A 21,216-nucleotide genomic window follows, 5' to 3' on the forward strand; every position below is an offset into this window, starting at 1 on the left:
CGTGTGTGCATTCAGATCATGTGGGACATAATTCATACACCATATGAAAGTTGTAAAATGTAATGTTTATTCTCTGCTGATAATGAGCTTTGAGTACCAGAGCAGGTGTACATGTGTATTTGTTTGCTGGCCTACATACAGTTCCTCTAAACCACTCTGTATGCAACAAACAGGAAGTGATGTAAAGTCAGTTCTCGGCATGGGCTGATCAACAGCAAGGAACTTTCCCCTAACCTATTAAATGACCATATTTCCACTTGATAATTTGCCATATTCTCTTTCACAGCCTTCTCTAATGCTGTCTCTCAAAAAAAAAAAGATAAAGTCACTGTGTGTTATGTTGACGTTTCATGTTTTAAGGTTTATGTCCATGATGAATATAGATTACATTATATTCATCAATGCACAGTCTGTCCATAGGACTTACATTCTGTAATAAATGCAGTTTTTTTCCACTTTCAAGAGTCCACATTCAACAAGGAATTCAACAATGCCAATCACACCCTGATTAACATCATTTTCCAGGACCTTGTGACTTTTAAAAGGAATTTGAAGTACAAAATAAGTGGCAAAGTGAGCAATGTTTCTCATGAGTTGTTAGCATAATTAAAACATCTCCACTTCACTACAGCAAACTAAATGAGATCCCTGAGGAACTGGTGCTTTTTAAGCAGATAAAAAAAAAATCACACATTTTATAAGCTTCATTCCCCCAGCCATTTATAAAATGAAACCAAAAACATAACGCTGTATTTGATCCAATGCAGGCTGAATAATCTCGCCGTATATTGCACATCAACACTAATGTAGTGGTACCTACAGCAAAAACAAACAAACAAACAAACAAAAAATCTGTTGAAAAATAACTAAACCATTATAAATATGAGTATATAAATAGAATTGTATTACAAAATAAATATATTGTACATGCATTAATATAAGTGTACAGTTTGATGTTAGCTTGTGGTCCATCCAGTTTGCACAGCCATTGTAATGTCTCTTCAGATTCCACCCTCAAGTCCCTTTAGAGTCTCTTCCTCCTCCAGTTTGGGGCTCACAGTGACAGAAATGTGTCCAAAATGGCCTCTGTCATGCTTGTCCACTTTAGATGGCCTGAACTCACAAACACACACATACAAAAAACTTGTGCTGCTCTTTTCTAGCTATACCAATGAATAATTAGTAGAGTTAGACTGTGCAGGTTGCACTGCAGTGTTAAAGGTTCTGTTTTAATCCATTAGGAACATCCCAAAGTTTGAACCTTTCGGTTCAAGCTTCCAGTTCGTCAGTTCTTCCTTTGGTACAATCATTTGAGCAACCAGACGCATCTGGTCATCCAAATGGGCCACTGTCCAGCACTGCTTGCTCACAGGTGTCACCGCCCCCTGGGGAAGCTCCATCTTGCAGGTGAGCTTGTCACCCAGATGCACAGTGAGGAGAGATGCGTTGCATCTGTGTGTGCAGGTGACATTAAGATTAAGGTAGATAAAGTAGTGCCCCTCTGATCTGGGCTGCAGAGAATGCTGGGTTGGTTCAAAGTGGAAGTGGCTTCCTATAGATTTTCCAGCACCAAAGAGAACAGGACTCCAGGACATGGTGAAGTTCTTTAACTGACCTGCAGGGGGAGACAAACATCTGTTTGAGCTGAGGGCACTGCAGCATGAGAGTACAGCCACTGGATTCTCAAACACAGTTTCCACTCCTTTCAAGTACGATTTGGTTTGATACCTTGACTAGGCTGAAACAACTCAAACTCATAAGAAACCAATTTACTATCAATCTGGTACCGCAGATACTACAAATTACAAATAAAGTACTATAACAATGACCTTTGGAAATGACAACATTCAGATATACTCCATTTAGAGGAATAAAAGACAAGAGATCTCTTTCCAGAAGTAGGTCGTTATATAACCTGACTTGTCATCCAATAAAGCAGTCCCTAAACATCCACTTTAGCCTACAGGCCTATAACACAAGTTTGCATTTGGCACGTAACACTTACTTGAGGTGGCTTCCAGGTAGGCAAGATTCTGCATCTGTTCATGAAACAGAAAAAAAGAATAAGTGTGTTACAAATCAGATAGGCATTCGCGGATAGGGCAGAAACAGTTAGTAGATGAGTGTGAGCTGCAGGTGCAGTCGCTGTACCCACCTTGTACGCCGGTGCAGGTGTATCTCCTGTTAACTTTGCTGGCGTGCCAACCTCTATGGGCGGACGCATCGGCGCAACTTTTGACCGCAGCTCCATCGTCACCATAACCCCTCCGGCAACCACAGCCGCCACAAGCATGAACAAGACAAGGACAGAGGTGACGAGAAAAACGTCCAGACACCGTCCACGCCGGCGCTCGCTCTTCTGAAGAGACTCCACATCCATTCCTTTACTGTCGTGTCCCAGTAAGCTGCTGAAGGGTGCCTGAGGGTCTCCGAGGGTCTCCAGACTAATTTAGGCAAGCTGTCCACTTAAGACTTAAGTTCACTGAAAACTACAGCCTGCAGTGGATCTGCAAATGCAACCCTTGAAGTAATCCAACTGTTTCCCCTCCGTTTTTTTAGGCTTTTTAACTTCCACACGCAGCGCTCCTCGCTCTTCTTGGTCTCACACAACCCAGCCGTGGTCATGAGATAAATGCAGCCGCTACGACAACCATGTTCACTTTTATAGCCCGCACTCAGTTTCAGATAGGGAGGAAAAACGCGGAAGTCATGGTTTCCCCTCTCGCCCCCTCACACACCCTCCCTCCTCCGCGGCTCGTACACGAGGTGCGAATCGAGACCTGCAGACTTTCCATCGCTCTCCTTTGCAGTTGCGCAAGTAAACCAAAACGCTGTATATGTGTGGTGGAAAACGAAAGGCAGATAGCAAGCCCTTCGGCTTCACTACATTCCGATATAGTCAACACGGAGACGGGGCTCCCTTTTCCTCTCTCCTGTAGTCATATGTAACCTCTGTGGGCAGTGGGAGGCTGGCCAAACCGGCAGTGTGGGTGTGCATGGCATGCCATCCCTAATAATTATCCATTCACCCAGACACAGGTTCTCGTCTTCGCAGTGTGCGAATTACACCACGGTGTGCGGGGGACCCGGGGTGTCGGTGCAGGCGGAAAATTTTTAAGCATCACGATTCAATTCCCTGCATTTCTATGCATTTTAATGGGTAGTTTGAACCACTTCATATGCACACCTTAACAATAGTACTGCACACAGTCCTATGCCTGAATTAATAGCCTACACCTCTTACTAACACTGTATAACTGCTGGTCGTTGCATTAATATCCTACAGCAGAACAGACAGGATTATTATTAAGAGAAAATTCGTTGCACACGGGTGATACCATTAATATCTTAATATAGGATATTTACATAAAACGCCCCGATGGATCAGGTTAATTTCATGTTAACAACAGATTTCCTGAGCATTTATATTGGCTACGCAAACTTCAATCCACATGAGAAAAATTAATCCACGGACCACCAAAGTAACGTTTGACTTTTTAATTAAATCAGCTTAAAATTACTCAACTCAGAAATTGTCTGTCTGTCTGTCTGTCTGTCTGAGTCTGAGTCTGCAGCAACGAGAGAGAGAGAGAGAGAGAGAGAGAGAGAGAGAGAGAGAGAGAGAGAGAGAGAGAGAGCAGCCTATAGCGGCAGCATAACCATGAACGATATGCCATAATAATACAGTTATTAACACAACACAACCCTCTCGCTGAGAGATGCAACGCCACATACCAAGCCTAAACACTGCCCTACACAACATAGCGATGCACATGTGCACTATAGCCTTTCTCATAATAACACAGCAGCCTTCCATAGGCCTACAAAACAGCAAAAAAGTTTATAAAAGCGGGTCTTACCTTAACACAGAAGCGACCCCAGAGGCCTGGGTTCAGCTGCTTTTGCTTTACGCCCATGATGTGGACAGGCGATGGCGATCTTTTTTTCATGAATAATGAACTCCAAAAGTAATTTTATTTCACTTATTTTACACCTTTGACAAAACCATGTCCAAAATAGCATTTATCTGGCTATCATATCAATATTTTAGAGCTCCCCCAAAATTTCACAAACCATGTTTCCAGCCAGGGGAGCTCATGTCACCACTAGGGGAGCTGTGCTCCCTTTAGCTCCCCCTTATCTCGCACACTTCGCCTTTGAGACAACAGCGCACTTTTCTTTTATTTGTTACTATTTTGCATTTCATGGTGATAAGGCTATATTGATGCCGTGCGACAGGTCAGGGATGTGGAAAAGACACAAATGTCACAATCAAAACTCGATACATCATCACCACGCAGGCCCATTTTGCCCAGAGAAGGTGAGACCTGTTAGACTCGTCATTGTCAATGGTGATGCAGCTGTTTACTGTGCAGTGGTGTGAGGGTGGGGGTATAACGTGAGTATGGCAACGGGTGCGGCAGCCGACAGGTGTTTCATCATCAGGCTAAATATAGCAACCTGAGCCACTCCTGCAGGTTTATATATCCTGTAGTCAGACACACCCACCTGTCAGCCGGCAGGAGAGAGAGAGAGAGAGAGAGAGAGAGAGAGAGAGAGAGAGAGAGAGAGAGAGAGAGAGAGAGAGAGAGAGAGAGAGAGTATGACTAAAAGGAAGGAGGAAGGGAGCGTGTCATCATCATGTTTTATCAAAATCCGAGATTTGATTCACACCTACAGGTCTTTGCGCCTGTCATCAACAGGACAGGAAGTGGGCAGCCAATGAGAACGCAGCCTTTTCATAGAACAATAAAGCCAGGACGGGAATTCCCCACACTGTGCAAACTTTCTTGTACCTGAACACACACACTCTCACACACACACACAGAGAGAGAGAGAGAGAGAGAGAGAGAGAGAGAGAGAGAGAGTTGCCAAACATCAGCCTGTGCTTTCCCTTGTTCTCAGTTCTGACATGTTGTCATCATAGGCAGGATCGAAAATAGAAAAAAAAAAAAAAAAAAAAAAAAAAAAAAAAAAAAAGATTAGGCTATGCAAGTCCATCAGGCTGACAAATAAAAAAAGGGGTAGTTGAGCAGTTAGAGGACTGAACATGTGACTGGAAAATACACATCACACTGCCAGGACTTTCAGCTACGGGATGGTGGTCGACAGATGTGGGATTTTCAGTGGGTATTTAGAGAGCCGATGTATAATGCCGATGTCATTATTATTTATTTATTTTTGTTTGATATATTTTCTGCACCTGATAAAATGCAACAATTAATAATTTTAACAAATGAGGCGCAAAAATGCTGAACTTAAAGCACCATTTATTTAACAGTGATGTCATTGTCTGCTTTATCTCAGCTTAAGTAGGCTACATCTGTACTCTGTCTGTAGTGCACCTATATTAATTAAAAATGTACTAACTAAATAGATATTTACAGGTAATAAAAAAAAAAAACTCAACTTAAAAAAAAAAAAACATGATGGAAAAATAAATATAATTTTAAATTTGAAATGCGCATATCAATACAAACAAAAGTAGTGAGGTGAAAACTATTGGAATGTGATACTACCGCAGACCTTATTGAAGCCGGAGGGGCCAAATGCCGGAAATAATGTAGTTCGGCGGACCAATCATAGCTCTTGTGGTCTGCATAGGGTCTGCATATATCCAACGCGTGGTTACAATTTTTGAGATTTGCACGGAAAGTCTCTACCATAGATATGGTCTCTACGGTGGTCGCAGAGGGCCCGCAAGGGACGCATTTGCTACGCAAACCGGCCTACGCGAGAGCATAAATCAGCCTTTAAACCTTTGCAAGTAGGAAAGCAGCAGTAGCGATCACCTGTCAGTGCCAGTAATGGTAATAAGAACTAACACTGAAATGAGCATGAAGCATTTACCCAAATTCCCCTCAGGAATCAGTGAAGTATTGCTGATTCTGAGGCTTCGCCTCCTCAGATCCCGTCCAGTCCAATGAACATAACTTTTCTAGGATGTCTACATCTATAATTACTGTTACTGAGGGACAGAATGTCTGTAAGCCAATCACAGTGTTCCACACATCATCTAAAGTGAACTGTTGTAGAGCCACACCCAGTAAACAAGCAAGCAAGTAAACATCCATTGGAATGGATGTTGGCTCTGACTCACAAGAGGGGAAATAGGGAAATACTGTTTTGATTATTATGGCTGTTCTGATTTGATCTTTAATGATGCATTCTGTTTGTAATGCATCTTATTGATTGTGTACACAGAAAATTCAACTCAGGAAGCTTTGAACATATGCCACTTTTTTGAGAGAGAACAGTTTTGTTAAAATAATACAAAATAACTATACAGTGTGCTTAAAATTTTAAATTGTAAAATTTCAAAATTATTAGTTTTACTTCAGTGAAAAATGATAGACCTACTGTCTGTTCTGTGAAACTTCCTGTGTAGTGCTAGAGTTTATGTGGCAATGCTGAAGACAACATGTAGGCTACTTCAGGTGAAAAATGTAACCTAAAGATGCAGTGCAAGCAAAATCTCAGGCTTGGGTCAGGTTCAAACAGAAAAACAAGCCTACCTGTCAGGTTTGGGTCAGGCTCGGTAACTATGCACTCTGACCCTCTTGGAGACACACAAATCAAAAAGCGATTCTTGAAAGAAAAATGTATTAATGTGTTACAGTGCCATGAAAAAATTGTGTAAGTCCAACTTAGTATTTCAAGACACCAAAAAAAAAAAAAAAAAAATTCAGCAACATTCATTGGTCATCACCATGGGCTTCCAAGAACACTCAGCACTGACATTATGCAAGATGAATGGAAAGATGATGCAAAATTACAAGAAGGGCCATGGTGTGTGTGTGGGTGGGTGTGATAGTGTGTGATTCCTCTTAACAAGTGTGAACGGGCCTGTGGGAGAACGTTCTGCTCTTTAGCTGTCTTTTTGAATGCTTGTAATATTCAAGGTGAGGAAAGCAGATCTATTAATGTGTCCACCGGTATTACAGTCTCATTGCTGTAATTTCAACGGGTCTTTTCTTTGTCCAGCCAGTCATGTGGGAGGGAAACATGTCTTCTTCACTCATTACAGGAATGATTACATTCAGATTTGTGGTAATTACAAAAGATCAGCATTTTATGCAGAGAGGGAATATTTGTGGCTATGACTGAGGGGGAAGTGGATAGTTGCATAATGGCAGGCAATGGTCAGGAAGTGACTCTTTCTGGCAATGATCCAGACATATGGGAAGCCCATCCAGGTATTTACAGTTTACAGCTAAAGCACAAGAGATGCTGCTCACCATTTTACAGTTTGCTGACTGCCGAGAAAGCTAACCCTGTCAAAACTGACATTACTATCATCAGTACAAATACAAAATAATCAAAATTGAGTAGACACGATGAACTGTTATAATACAAATACAAAATAGTTTTTTTTTAGATTTTGCAATCTAGAAAAAATCTGCATTTCTCATTATACTATAAAGAGAGGGACGAATATACCATGCAACCATTTTCCCTGTTTTCCCCCTTTCCCCATTAGTCTTATCTATTCTTCTGTCTGATCAAGTGCTAAATGTGGTGAATAAGGTAAGATACTTGGGTCACATCATCAGAGATGATTTATGTGATGATGATGATGTGTAAATTATATGCGCAAGCGAACATGCTGGCATGCAAATTCCATATGTGTACTGATGATGTAAAAATAGCCCTTTTCAGATCTTACTGCACACCGCTCTATATAGCACACTTGTGGTGTAGTTACAGCAAAGCAAAAATGAAAAACCTTAATGTGGCATATAATGATGCTTTTAGAATCCTGCTTAAGCTTCCAAGGTGTACAAGTGCAAGTTTGTGAACAGTAATGTTCCCACCTTTCATGCTGTGCTGAGGAACTTTATGTTTAAATTTATATGTCAATTGTCTGACTGCTTCTGGAGGCATTGGAGGGATTGTCTGTATGTGTCTTAGCTATTGTGGCATATGAACTTTTGTATTGTTCTAATCGTGGTTGTTTTGTGACATATTTGTGGTTATATGGACCATACTGGTTTGAGATAAAGTTTAAATGAAATGAAATTATTAATGTCTAGACTGAATTCAAAAGTAAAGTAAGTTGGCACACTAAAACAAACAATGTGAGACTAGTGGACACACACACACACACACACACACACACACACTTACAAGGACTGTCTTCATTGTTTCCAGACATTGTCATCATGACTGGCTGTTAATGTGAATATGATGCATGTTTGCCCCTCTCATTGTTGCATGCTGTGTATGTCTGATGTCTTTGTTTATATACAGTATATACAGTACATAGTCCATATTTAACAATCCATATTTAAAGGCCCATATCAGTGATTTTGAATCTTTGGCCCATTTTCTACAATTTAGCCTCATTTTAAAATGCAGCTAATCATTTTGCAACTCATGTGGTTTGCAAAATGTGATGACACAACATATCATTAAAATCCTTCGATTTTCAAAGTTTGCAGTGTAAAGCAAATGTTTGCATTGCGACTATTTTCCAGGGCTTGGAGACTGTTTCACTCGACCCAATTTCAAGTCATCAAGCCACAACAGTGCTGCTGCTTTTAGGAAAACCAATGTGGATGACTTCATTACACTGATGCAATACTCGTGTGAAGAAAGTTTGAGGTCTCTGAAAGTTAATTTTCACATTGCAGTGGAATGAATGGAAACCAATGGCTGGATAAAAGGGTAGGAAAATGATATTTGAGGTCAAAAATACAAATGCTTGCTTTGGGAAAAGATTAGCAGAAATGTGAAGTATAGATGTTGTAGATTTTAGGCTAAACATGCAAATTCAGCGGTATGGTCCTTTATTTAAGAGACTGTAAGTAAACCCACATGTTAAAGGAATCTATATATTTTCCCTACACAGCATTTTACAGTCTAAAAGTGTTACTACTTAATATTAGTACTGTCAGCTGCATGATTATATGACCTTTGAATTTAGTGTTGTTATTATTTATTGTCTTTGTTGTTTATATTACATTTTCCCTGCTATATACAGTTACTTTTGCTGCTGCAAATAGCAAAGCTACAGGGAGAGTGTTGCTTAACACTGTAGAAGTCTATCATTTGTTGAAAAGCTCTAAATAGTGATTGGTCTTATTGTCTTATTGTCTAGTGCTCACATATGAAATAATCTCATCTTCTGATGTAGAAGTTGCAAAATGGAACACTTAAATGATGAAAATATTTAGAGAAGGGATTGAGGTTATAAAAAAACATCATGAGTATGTTGGGAAAGGGGTGTGGGGACTCTTTAGGAGGGTGGAGAGAAAGGGGAAGTGACGGGAGAAAGAGAAACAGAGAAATGCAACAGCAGGGTACTCGGAGGTGCAAGAGTTCCAGCGGGTCATATGTTATAATCAAGGGACGTTAGATGCAAGGCAAATACCCATATCTTCTGTTCCCTTTTGAAACTAATCACACAAGTGCAAACTTGGGCACTGACACATTGCTTGCACACATGCAGGATCGCATATGCACGCATGCACATGCGCACAAACTGCACACACACACACACACACACACACTTCCCTTATTTGATCAAACAAGGTATTCTTGCACGTCAGTTTGTCCAGGAAGGGAGATTCCTTCTGTGTAGCCCTTTCAGAGGGTATCTTCCATTTTTTTTCCCTTTGCATTTTTTTAGGTATTGCTGGGACTTTTAAGGTGCTTTTATAACCATGTAAACTGCTAGATGGGGTTGCATCTTCATATGCATGGTCACAGTATGCTGTAATCTGGCTACTGTAGTATTCTGAGGATCAAGAAAAAAATAACAGCAGGCAGCTGTACATTTTCCCATAGGCCTGCATGTCTGTGGAACCAACTCTGTTTACAATTAGGGAAGCACATTCTTTAGATGCCTGAAAATCTAAACTCAATTTTTTTTTTTTTTTTTTTTTTATTCTCGCTGTCCCACAACAAAGTCGCTTTCTTTAGTCAACAGTCTCTTTTCTTATCTGAGCTTGGACAGTGATATCATAAAAATCTGACATGGAGAGCCAAGTGTGGGCCTGTTTTGTTGCATATATAGACTCTGACTGCTGTCTGTGTTCTGGTGAACATGGCTGAGTAAGTCTGCTTTGACTGTGTAAGTGTGCGTCTATGGCAATGTCTGCCTTTTCTCCATCTCAGACACTGATGCAATGTCCCTGGCAGTAGCAGATGCTACCTCAATGTGTGTGTTGCACTATTTGTATTGCACCATTCTGTTGATTGATTGCTGATCAGCTAGAGCAGTGTAGGCTGATTCATTGTAAGGCCATTTAGGATATGTGGGTGATGCAGGATTTTATAAATAAATGAAGTGGAACTCATTTTGTCTGGTTTTAAATGCAAACAGCTGGAGTAGGGGGGGTCATGTGTTATTTCCCTTTCTATGTGGTGTGATTCAGGACTATACAATTTAACTTCATTTGACTATTGTTTTGAGAGTTAACCCCTTAATACAGTAAGCACAGAAATATTTTAAAGGACTAATTTGACTTAACAAAAAGAAACTGAACTGCAACTAAATTAAACTTAATTTAACTCAGCCTAACTAACTTAACTTCACCTGACTACCGGATTGCCTTCTAGAGTTAAGTTATGACAGAAACTTCTCCTTGTGAGTCTCCAAAGTCAAAAGCAATGAAGGAAGACTGTCGGTGGGAAGCTACAGGGAAATGCAAAAATGCCAAAATACACACACACAGAGATACACACACAAACAGACACACACACATACACATATACACAAAACACACCTTTGACATGTCCTTTCACTTTTGAATTCTGTCTATTCAAGTCATGAGGACAGGACAAACACTGCTGCTGATAAAGCTTTTGTGTCTGGGGGAAGTGGCAGGATACAGACTGTGAATTAGTTTGCGTCTCGATTTTATTCTTATCCCACATTCTGACAAGTCATTTATCTTTATATTCTTTAAAAGTATAAAGTAAAATAAACTGATCCTCATAACAGTTTATTGACCTGGTCTCCTTTATATGCCGTAATGTTTTTCCAAACCGCTGCACACACACACACACACACACACACACACACACACACACACTGTTCTCATAACCTCTGCTGGATTTTCTCTGGTCACGGTGACGTATTGGCCTTTTGACAAAAGCTCCAGCGGTATGCTGGGCTTTCTAACAAATTAGGGAAGTCCTGTCTATTTTCACTTCAGAGTCAGAAAAGTACAGCTGAAGAGGGGTTATCACTCACTCTCTGTCATGCTCTTTTCTCTCTCTCTTTTTCTGTTTGCAGAAACAGAACCAAAACTGCTGGCCATCAACACAGAAGACATACTACTGCCTTGAGCTTGGGCAGGAACCCTTAGGCCAAAGGGATTTTCCCTCGCCCCCTTTGCATTAGCTATTGCCTGCTGCAATGTCACAGAAAACAGAGAGAGTTGAATTTCACTTAATTTATTTTGAGTATTTATGGAAAAATTCAAAATCACCATTCATGTGGATACACTTTTTGTACTGCACTTATACAGAGGCCCAATGATGGTAATATATCCATATATCTACATGTATGTATGTAGCCTATGTATGTATGTATGTATGTATGTATGTACGGATGGATCTATCTATCTATCTATCTATCTATCTATCTATCTATCTATCTATTTGTTTTCTATTTCTTTTCTTTTTTAAAATGTAGCCTATTGCTCACAAGTACTTCTGATTTTGAATGTATGCAATGTCTGTCTGGGAAAATAAATAAATCCAAGCAACTAACTAAATAAATAAATACATGAATACATACGTGCATGTGTACACAGACAAATGTAAACCTTAAAAACGTCCTGGCTATGCCTTTGCTGCCATCTACAGTGTCATAGATATCAATGCTCTGTAGGAAAACATGATACAGTACTAGTGTAATTCCTCATCTGGCCATATGGAAACCAACACCAAGCAGCCACTCTGAACACACGAAAAGAAAAGAAAAGAAAAGAGAAAAGGCAAGACAAGACAAGACAAGAAAAGAAAAGAAAAGAAAAGAAAAGAAAAGAAAAGAAAAGAAATTAAATGAAAGGAAAAGTAAAGAAAAGAAAATAGAAAATGAGTTATACTGTACATAGCTTAATTTGATTTATGGAAAAAAAAATCTCGATTAAAAGTAGAAGAACTGCATGCAAAGTGTTACTTAGTAAAAATATATGAAAAATAGAAATATTCATTGTGAAGACTGGTGCATTTCGGAGTGTTAAAGCATTGATCCATTCACCTGTAAGCAGTGTAGTTCTAAACAGTCCGTATAGTGTTGGCTGTAAACTCCAACAATATACTTCTCTTCATGTTTGGCATAAAGATGTCAGCAGGCCTGGAAACTGCAGCCTTATCCTTGTAATACAAGGATTCATCTAAATGGACAGCCAATTAATCGGTATTATAGGAGATTAATTTTTAATTTCTAACTTTGAAATTTCAGAGTACGCCCATGTCAGCATGACCCGTAAAGACAAGTCTTCATGTGTGAATGTATAAAAGTTATGTAGACAAATTCGGTAAAGAGTGAATCACTGTAAGGTAATGGAGCCCGCATCCATGCCGCCAGCCGTGACTTTCACCGTCCCCGGTGACACAGACATGATGAACCGCATAGTGGGCCACTCCTCCCCTCTTCCGTCCCCCGGGGTGCAAACTTGGGAGGTTAAATCTTTATCTCTGAGAGAGAGAGAGAGAGAGAGAGAGAGAGAGAGAGAGAGAGAGAGAGAGAGAGAGAGAGGAGGCTGGCTAGGTGGTGGGGATTACTCAGACTGCTAGTTAACATGATAGTAGACTGGGACCAGCAGGCTGATCCCTCATCCAGGAGCGGCGATTTCACAACCACGTCTGGAGTTTTCCGCCACAGCGGCGCATATCTTGAAGGTGACGGACCCCGCTGGAGCGAGTCCGGGCGAGTTCTGCGGATACTGTGATGAAATAAAATGCGAAAAATTATCTTTCGTTGACTGTTGCTGCGAGGAGCACGCGTCACTGGCAACGCTTAAATACTTTGACAACTTGTGGATTACTCCATTCTCGGGAACTCGGCTCGCAGCTCGACAGATGCCGACGGGAGCGCGCCCCACTTTCTGATAACAAGTTTACTCCAAACTCCAGGGAAGCCCAGAGTCGTCATGTTGGATAAATATGTCCCGCAAAGTGCCGGCGTGCCCGTCCCCAGCCCGGACCTGCAGCTGAAACTGGCGGACAACAAGAGCAACCTGGCTACCATAGGGATGGAGAGCTGCACTGGGAAGAAACTCATTGAAATATCTGGACCAGCCCTGTCCAAACGCAAGCTTCTGGTCGGCTTAGACATCTTGTGCCTCTTTCTTGGTAAATATAAAAACACAGTTGGGATGGATCATTAATTTAAAAGCTGAATGTAGGCCAAAAGTGCATGTAGCCTATAAATGTGTAAGTATGTAGGCTATTATAAAACTCTCGAAGGTCTCTAGATGGATTATGGCTCAAGAGATAGCAACATTATATACTGTGTGCTGATGTATAAATGTATTGATTGATATTTAAATGATGGCGCCTGTTTACCTGGCCTGCCATCCTATTTATTAACTTCCCAGGCTACTTACAGTGCTGAATCAACTTGAAAAGCCTAATAGATTAGTTTAACAATAGAAAATAAATCGATTATAATCAGAATCAGCTTTACCTTATTCTCCATATACTTGGATATGTATTAGGGATTTTCTTTGGTGAGTTGATGTGGCACACTTAACATTGACCCAACTGATTATATAATCATCAGGATTTGTTATCATTATAATTATTATTGTTGTTGTTGTTGTTGTTGTTGTTGTTACTAGCAGTGTTGACACTTTATTTGCTAAACGAATTAATCAATAATCGAAAAAAGTAAGCAACAGATTAATCTAGCTGAAAACAGAATTTGTGACTGCCCTAAAACCTTCTTACTCATTAACTTACTCATGCAGACGTCTGTCTATGCAGTTATGCATTCAGTGATAAATTATTGATTCATTCCTTTATTGGCCTAAACTTGTTTGTAGGCTTGCGAGAAACAGGTGAAAAACCTGGCAAACTTATCTTTGTTCTGCTCAACTTCATTTTGGCAAGGGACTCTGAGAGTCCACTGTTTGGTTTTGCGTCCATCCCTTTTTGCTCAGTCAACAATGGCCGTGAGCAGTTGCGTTCAGGATAATTAGACCTGTGCGGGCCACCAGAGTATGCGCGGTAAATTAACATTAATTTGTAGGTGAATAGAAAGAAAGAAAGAAAGAAAGAAAGAAAGAAAGAAAGAGTTTTCTTTAAACTCTCTCTCTCTCTCTCTCTCTCTCTCTCTCTCTCTCTCTCTCTCTCTCTCTCTCTCTCTCTCTCTCTCTCTCTCTCTCTCCCTGCGCGCTCTCGAGCTCTCTATGCCAGTTGGTCCGCGCATTGCCCAGGGAATTCTACAGTTTCCATGACAACCTCAAGTTCTCAGGGTAGAGCTCGGCCAGCGGGAATTGTATTCAGTATAAATAAATAAATTCATGATCCCTGTGTGTGTGTGTGTGTGTGTGTGTGTGTGTGTGTGTGTATGTGTGTGACTTTACAGTAATTGTTGACCCTCCCTCCCTCCCATGGTCCCAATATGTGACAGGATGGTGGTTATGTAAGAGTGGCTGAATGAAAAAAGCTGGGAGGAGAGGTAGTCTGTATATTAACAACAGATTGGGCATGTGGGCAGCAGAGGGGGTGTGTCCATAACTGCAAGAAGTCTCTCTCTATGTCTTTTTACTGTGTGTGTATGTGTGTTTGTGTGTGTGCAGGCATGCAGGAGTGTGAGTGTGGGGCTGCAGATGGACACAGAAAGAGGGAGAAGGAGGGTGGAGGCAGAGAAAGTGGGAATCAGAGAGAGTGGGCATGGGAGACAAACAGAGACAGGGCAAGGCGAGCTCGGGCCCTGGCCTGCTGCCACAGTTGCTCTTTGTTTTGTAGGGAAGAGTTGAACTGAAGTCACAAACAACCCCTCTCGCTCTCATCAACAGAAACACACACACACACACACACACACACACACACACACACACACACACACACACATATGTGCACATGCGCAGTTCAAATTGGGAATCTGTTGCGCTCTGCCTGCTTTCGCTATTCTATTTTCAATCCCAATGGACTGCCCTGCTGCATGCATTCAGCCAGGAAACAGGAGGTTTCTGCTGTCATTTCACTCCTATCTTTTTTTGCTTATGTGTGTGTGTGTGTGTGTGTGTGTGTGTGTGTGTGTGTGTGTGTGTGTGTGTGTGTGCATGTGTTTTTTTGTTTTTTTGTTTTGGCCCCAGAGGAGCAGTGTTGTGACCCTCACATTCCTGATGGTTGTCTAACTAGTTGGGTTCTCCAGAGAAAAAGGAGGCTGTGGGTTCCCACCCTCATTTTGCTGTAAAACTACTCTCCTCCAGTTCCCTCCTCTGACCTTCTTTCCTCTCCTTGAGTCCTCTCTTCTTTCCCTGTGTTTCATTTAATTGGTCTGGACTGTCTCTCTTTGCCTCCTTTTCTCAAGCCTTTTTCTTTATAATTAACCCATTTAACTCTGATTTCCCCTTTAATTTAAAGTAGCTTCAAAGTTAGAACACAAAACCATTTTTTTCAATATTGATGGTAATATATATTCTGTATCTGCTGGTTCCAACGCTTCATTGAAGCTACATCGCATTCATATTGAGCGAAATATTCAAATCCAAGATGCCGTTGTTTTATGACTGCCTCATTACATCAAACAGAAAATATCTTGATGTCCTGTGCATTATTGTATACACAGTTCACTGTATTTCAGCAGGACGTATCTGGTATCTTTGGTAACCGTGGGATTTCTACTAGAATTTAAAATGAAATTCTGTGGGTTTGAACAAAGCTGCTCTGTGCAGCATGCATTTGTAATGACAAGTTGACCGTTGGGACCACTGAAGTTGAGCAACATCCTTATACTTTCAGCTGTGAATAGGGGAATACTGCCTTTGTGTGCATGTTTTTTAGTGTATGCAAGAGAGTGTTTGGGGGCCAGCATGTCTGCATGTGCAGATAACATTAGGCATCACATTAGCAGCTTGTTTTGGATTGCAAACTCCAGTCCAGCAATCCTTCACTGCCCCCTTTTCTCTCTCTTTCTCTCCCTCCAGTTGTGCTTCCACCTCCCCTCCCACGCTTTATCTCTACTTTCTCATCACAAAGAGAGATTTCTATACTCCCACTGGGGATTGTTGTTACACTGAATCATATCTTTCTTTGTCCACTTCCATCCATCCCTGACTCTCTACCATTCCCTCTGCAGCTTCCATCCCGTTCTTTGCATGTGAGCTGAAGGCAGTGAGTCCTTACAAGAGGGGCTTTATCTGCGGGGACCCCAGCATCACCTACCCCTACCTGCACACAGAGGCCATACCAGACGAGTTACTCATCGCTGGAGGCATCATCATCACTGGCCTCACAGTGAGTACAGCTCACACTCATCATCCCTCATCATAACCATCATGCTTGTCAGTCTGTTTGCATTTGCTGTGGATGGTTAATGAACGAAATGTAAAACCGTCTAATGTGGCGTTCGTGACTGCGTCTCCATCTTCAGATCGCCCTTGGAGAGTGTTACCGGGTGCGTTTTCGAGGCGTCAGCTCCAAGGCCTTCGTCAAGAATCTCTATATCTCCTGTCTGTACAAGGAGCTTGGCTGCTTCCTGTTTGGCTGCTGTGTTGGACAGTCGTTGACCAACATGGCCAAGCTGAGCGTGGGCCGGCTGCGGCCGCACTTCCTGTCTGTGTGCGGTGTCACCTATGCGTCCCTCAACTGCACGCCTGGAACCTACATCCCAGCAGTGTCCTGCCGCCAGCCTGACCACCGATTAGAGGAGGAAGCTAGGTGTGTTTTTGTGTGTGTGTGTGTGTGTGTGTGTGTATCAGTATATGCCGTCTGTCAATGTAGTTGTGTGTTCAGGTTCATTGTAAAAATACATCAAATCCTTTTCAGGAAGTCCTTCTTCTCGGGCCACGCCTCCTTTGCAATGTACACCATGCTCTACCTAGCAGTGAGTATAACGTTTTCTCTCTCTCTCTCTCTCTCTCTCTCTCTCTCTCTCTATCTATCTATCTATCTATTTATCTATCTGTCTGTGTGTATCTCTCTCTCTATATGTCTGTCCATCTGTTCGTCAGTCTGTCATCTGTCTGCCTATTGCTTTTTCACACACAGACACAGTTACTGACCAGCACAATGTATTGTCCCTCCCGATTCCAATTATGTCTCCTTTCAAATATGCAATGAGAGGGGAAAACAGGGAGCCATCATCAGTCCAGTATGCAGCAGAAAGCGAGAGAATAAAGAGAGAGAGAGGAGAAGGAGAGAGAGAAGCTCTGAAAGGAGAAATGGGACGAACAGAGACAGCTTTGTTCTGCACTGGGAGGAGTGTGACCTCGTCTCACTGCCTCACTGCTCTCCTCTATTGTGTGTGTGTGTGTATGTGTGTGTGTATGTGTGTGTTTGTGCAAGTGCAAGAACCTGCTTTTAAATGTGTGCATGTGTACATATCTGCATGAAAATGCCAGCATTTTGTATGTATGCATACATGCATGCATATATGTATGAATATGTGTGTGCTTGTGAGAGAGTGTGTGTGTGCATGCTCATGTGAATGTGTATGGCTCAGTGGATACTGACTCACTGTGTTCATGATTGCAGTTCCCCCTCTTTATGGTACTAAAGGGCTCCATTACAGTTAGTGTGAGTAAAGAAAGAAAATGAAAAATGGAGAGAGAGACAACACGGAACAATTCACGCACAAGTGCCAACAAGATGGTTTATCTTCATTTTCATCATAACTTGACATCTTGGGAGCCACAGCTGAGAATTCCAGGGCAGGTTGTTGAATATGCCTTGCTTATGTATGTAGAATATCATAATACTCTTAACTGAATACCTCCATATCAGTATTGTTTTGACACTGTTGGATGACCATTGGCTCTTTCATTAGCTATTTACCCACAAGAGATTTTTGCCAAACAATCATTAATAATGTTGATATGATATGACAGCTAGAACAGTCTTATAATAAGTTCAGAAAATTCCATCACTTTACTGTAAGTCAGCCTTTAAAACCAGTAAAAGACATTACTCATGCCAAATTATGATATTAGAATATCCAAAATCCCAGACAATGTCTAGTCTCATATCACAACATCAATATAATATCAATATGTTGTCCACACATAAGGAACTTCAAATACGCCTGTCTACTGAGGTTAATTCACATGGCAAAACTCTGTCCTGCTGTTATTGACCAAGATGAGCACCAAACAAACACCTGTCTTTTCACAGATTCCCCAATGAAAAACATGGATCTCAAAATCCAATCCAATCCAGAATCCAAAAAGATGTAGCTCCATATTTTACAGGAATACTTTGACCCGTTAAAACTACATATTTTATTTTGTTTGCTCACCATAGTTGTTTATAATTGTAGTTATTTCTGCGAGCATGGAGTTGATTGATGATTTTGACAAACAGCAGCAAAAAGGATATGAAAATGTCTCAGTGTTTGATCCAAATCTTGACTTTCTGTCATTATATTCAGTATGTCCAAAAGCAATGTACTTTAGCCAAAACAACAAAGAAAAAAGGAGAGAAAGAAAGAAAGAAAGAAAAAGCTAAACAAGCTGCTTCCAGAAAATGCTTCATGCACGAGCACCTGTGTGGAACTGGCTTGCTTGTTAACCGAACAGAAAACCCGCCTCAGGCTCGCTCATTAACGTGCAGCAAGTCACTATCGGCTGGAGCTTGAGTCACTGTACTGACTGAAGTGTCAGTCTACCAGCCTTTTTGCTGCTGTTCATATAAGTTGCTGATCAACTCCACACTAACAGAACAACTACCCTTTTTGAAACCTTCGTACTTCGTGAGGCACGTAATTAAAACTGTGTTTGCCAGACATTCAAGACAGCTCTGCTTGTGTACATGATGTAAAACATAGCCTGGTTTTTGGTTGAAGTATTTGCTGCATGTTCTTGTCCCGTTATTGCTGGCTTCCAGGCGGGCCAGTGTTGACAAAATTTGTCAGTGTCAGATATTTACGGATAACCATCTCAGCATAAAATGACGCACAACTCAAGAAGCCACTACTGCGGTAAAACGAGGTGGAGGTAAAACGAGCAGAACCAAATGTTTAGGATTTCAACAAAGACGAAAATGACTTGATGCACATTATCCTCTTCTTCCTCTTCTTTGGATTTTTGTCCAAACACATTATTTGCAAAGGTTCAATCCTTACTTAGCTTCAGCAGATGAATGACGTGTGCTGATGATCCTTCCTTGTTTGTTGACTTGTGCTGTACCCTATAAGATTCAGTAGATGTGATCATAGTACAGGCTACATACATCAAACTTGATGTCGTACTGAAGTTTATTAGCTCCATGTCACACATTGTGGCTTGCATTGACCTTATGAGATTGCTGGAACCTCACAGTCTGTAAGCGCCATTAGAGAGTTCAGGATGTGATGTGAATAACTGCAAAGAGGTATTTTGTATGCACTGACTTTTCTTCTTGTCATGTAGTTTTACCTGCAGGCGCGGTTGACGTGGCGCGGGGCTCGGTTGCTGAGGCCTGTGCTGCAGTCCTTCCTGGTTCTGCTGGCGGTGTACACAGGCTTGACCCGCATTTCCGACTACAGACACCACCCGTCTGATGTGCTCACTGGCTACATACAGGGAGCCCTCACTGCTTACTGGGTGGTGAGTTTGTTTGAGTGCTTGTTTTTTTTTTTTTTTGTTTGTGTGTGTGTTTCAAGGTATGCACGTATGTCAGTGCTGATGCTCAAGTCTACGGGTGGGCATGTGTTTGTCTGATCTGTTTGTGTTTTTCTGTGTGTTGACCAGGCCTTCCACATCTCGTCCATGTTCAAATCCTCCCGTCCGACTCTCTGTCCGAGCCCAGCCCTGGATAGCCCCTTGTCACCCCACCATACCATCTGCTAGACCAACTCCTGTACATACCACCGTGTGCATGTGACCCTACCACCTGTCTGTAGTCTGGATCGGTTAGTCAGGGATTTGAAGAATGTCAGACCATTTCCTGTGAGGTCAGATCACATACCTCATGTTTCAGGCAGCCAGACAGAGAGAGCAAGAGAAAGAGAGGGAGAGGGAGAGGGAGAGAGATGGAGAGAGAGAGAAAGAGAGAGCTCTTTCAATGATCTTCAAGAGAAAAGGGCAGAGTAGAGGTATATTGAATGATTCACATGTGTCTCAGAAGGGAATACACAAGGCGTTGGAGAAGAGAAAGAGAGAGGCTGCTGCTGCAAACTGCACAAGCTGCTCGTCTGGTGGGTTGTGGAAGCGGCTTGTGCAGCCGACCCTTTGACCTTGAGATTGACCTTAGCTTCACAAGCATCACTCGCCTGTGAGAGAAAATGATTGTATCCTAAACACAGTCCGACCACTAGCATTCTATATAACTGTAAATACATTCAGATTTTGTACAAGTCGTGTTATACAGTAAAAGCACTTTTTAATTAGTATTGTATTACTGCATTGTAATAATATGGTATTTAGAATGTAATATATTTTATACAAAAAAAATGTAATATACATAAATATCGTGTTTGTATCTTGACGTTTGTATGCAAACTCAGTGAATGTAATGGTGCTGAAGGAAAACAATAGCGATAAAGCAACTCATCCTGTTAATGTGGTATACCGTTAGATGTGGATTACATAGGTCTGTTTGAATGTCTCCTTCCATGTGTGTAAGTAGCCTGGTGCAGTACCTCATATAGTGTATACTGATGACAGGATTAGCAGCTGTTTAGATCACAAAAATAATACGTTTGAAGAGTATTTTCTACTGTTTCTCAGATTTTTCTACAAAGTATATTGCTAACATAACCTTTCACTCCAAGAGCACACAAACCATTAAATATGATGTTTTTGTTTTCTATTTTGTTTAATAAGGTTTTTTTTATTATTATTTTAAATTCAGTTAGTCATTCTAAAACACTAACACTGAACTTTGTTTATTTTGGGTAAAAAATGTTAGCTGTTGATTATTGCACTGTTGAAGAAACACAGATGATTACGTCCTCCAAAAAGCAACTGTTTGTAAGCAAATGGCAAAATGTAGCCATCAACTGTCTAACTGTATTTAATAATGAGTGTTTCCTCTGTGACAGCAATCATTTTTATGGCAAGTGTCATTACTGAAGGTGAATATTTCATTGAATGAAGCTCTTTGCATCCT

The 21,216-nt window shown here is 41.2% G+C and overlaps 2 protein-coding genes across 2 annotated transcripts; one reads left to right on the forward strand and one right to left on the reverse strand.

Annotated features, from left to right (window-relative positions):
• Positions 1–1,053: 1,053 nt before the first annotated feature.
• On the reverse strand, positions 1,054–2,609 carry LOC115366427 (uncharacterized). The gene is made up of 3 exons (XM_030061869.1): positions 2,156–2,609; positions 2,006–2,039; positions 1,054–1,615 (listed from the first exon to the last, which is right to left on the reverse strand). The coding sequence occupies exons 1-3, from the start codon at positions 2,378–2,380 to the stop codon at positions 1,230–1,232; spliced, it is 645 nt and encodes a 214-aa protein (XP_029917729.1). The 5' UTR covers positions 2,381–2,609; the 3' UTR covers positions 1,054–1,229.
• Positions 2,610–12,768: 10,159 nt separating this feature from the next.
• On the forward strand, positions 12,769–21,186 carry LOC115358786 (phospholipid phosphatase 3-like). Its single transcript, XM_030050802.1, has 6 exons — positions 12,769–13,311; positions 16,268–16,425; positions 16,562–16,848; positions 16,957–17,014; positions 19,536–19,712; positions 19,857–21,186. The coding sequence occupies exons 1-6, from the start codon at positions 13,110–13,112 to the stop codon at positions 19,953–19,955; spliced, it is 981 nt and encodes a 326-aa protein (XP_029906662.1). The 5' UTR covers positions 12,769–13,109; the 3' UTR covers positions 19,956–21,186.
• The last annotated feature ends 30 nt before the right edge of the window (positions 21,187–21,216 follow it).

The sequence above is a fragment of the Myripristis murdjan genome, chromosome 1 (genome assembly GCF_902150065.1).
Source record: "Myripristis murdjan chromosome 1, fMyrMur1.1, whole genome shotgun sequence".
Classification (NCBI taxonomy): Eukaryota; Metazoa; Chordata; class Actinopteri; order Holocentriformes; family Holocentridae; genus Myripristis; species Myripristis murdjan.

Bases quoted from the DNA above. Each gene is read 5' to 3' on its own strand.
- LOC115366427 (XM_030061869.1), bottom strand. From the start codon at position 2,380: ATGGATGTGGAGTCTCTTCAGAAGAGCGAGCGCCGGCGTGGACGGTGT. The intron at 2,040-2,155 runs GTGGGTACAGCG...TTTCATGAACAG, and splicing joins CACCTGCACCGGCGTACAAG to ATGCAGAATCTTGCCTACCT. The intron at 1,616-2,005 runs GTAAGTGTTACG...CTCCCCCTGCAG, and splicing joins CTACCTGGAAGCCACCTCAA to GTCAGTTAAAGAACTTCACC.
- LOC115358786 (XM_030050802.1), top strand. From the start codon at position 13,110: ATGTTGGATAAATATGTCCCGCAAAGTGCCGGCGTGCCCGTCCCCAGC. The intron at 16,426-16,561 runs GTGAGTACAGCT...CTCCATCTTCAG, and splicing joins TCATCATCACTGGCCTCACA to ATCGCCCTTGGAGAGTGTTA. The intron at 16,849-16,956 runs GTGTGTTTTTGT...AATCCTTTTCAG, and splicing joins CGATTAGAGGAGGAAGCTAG to GAAGTCCTTCTTCTCGGGCC.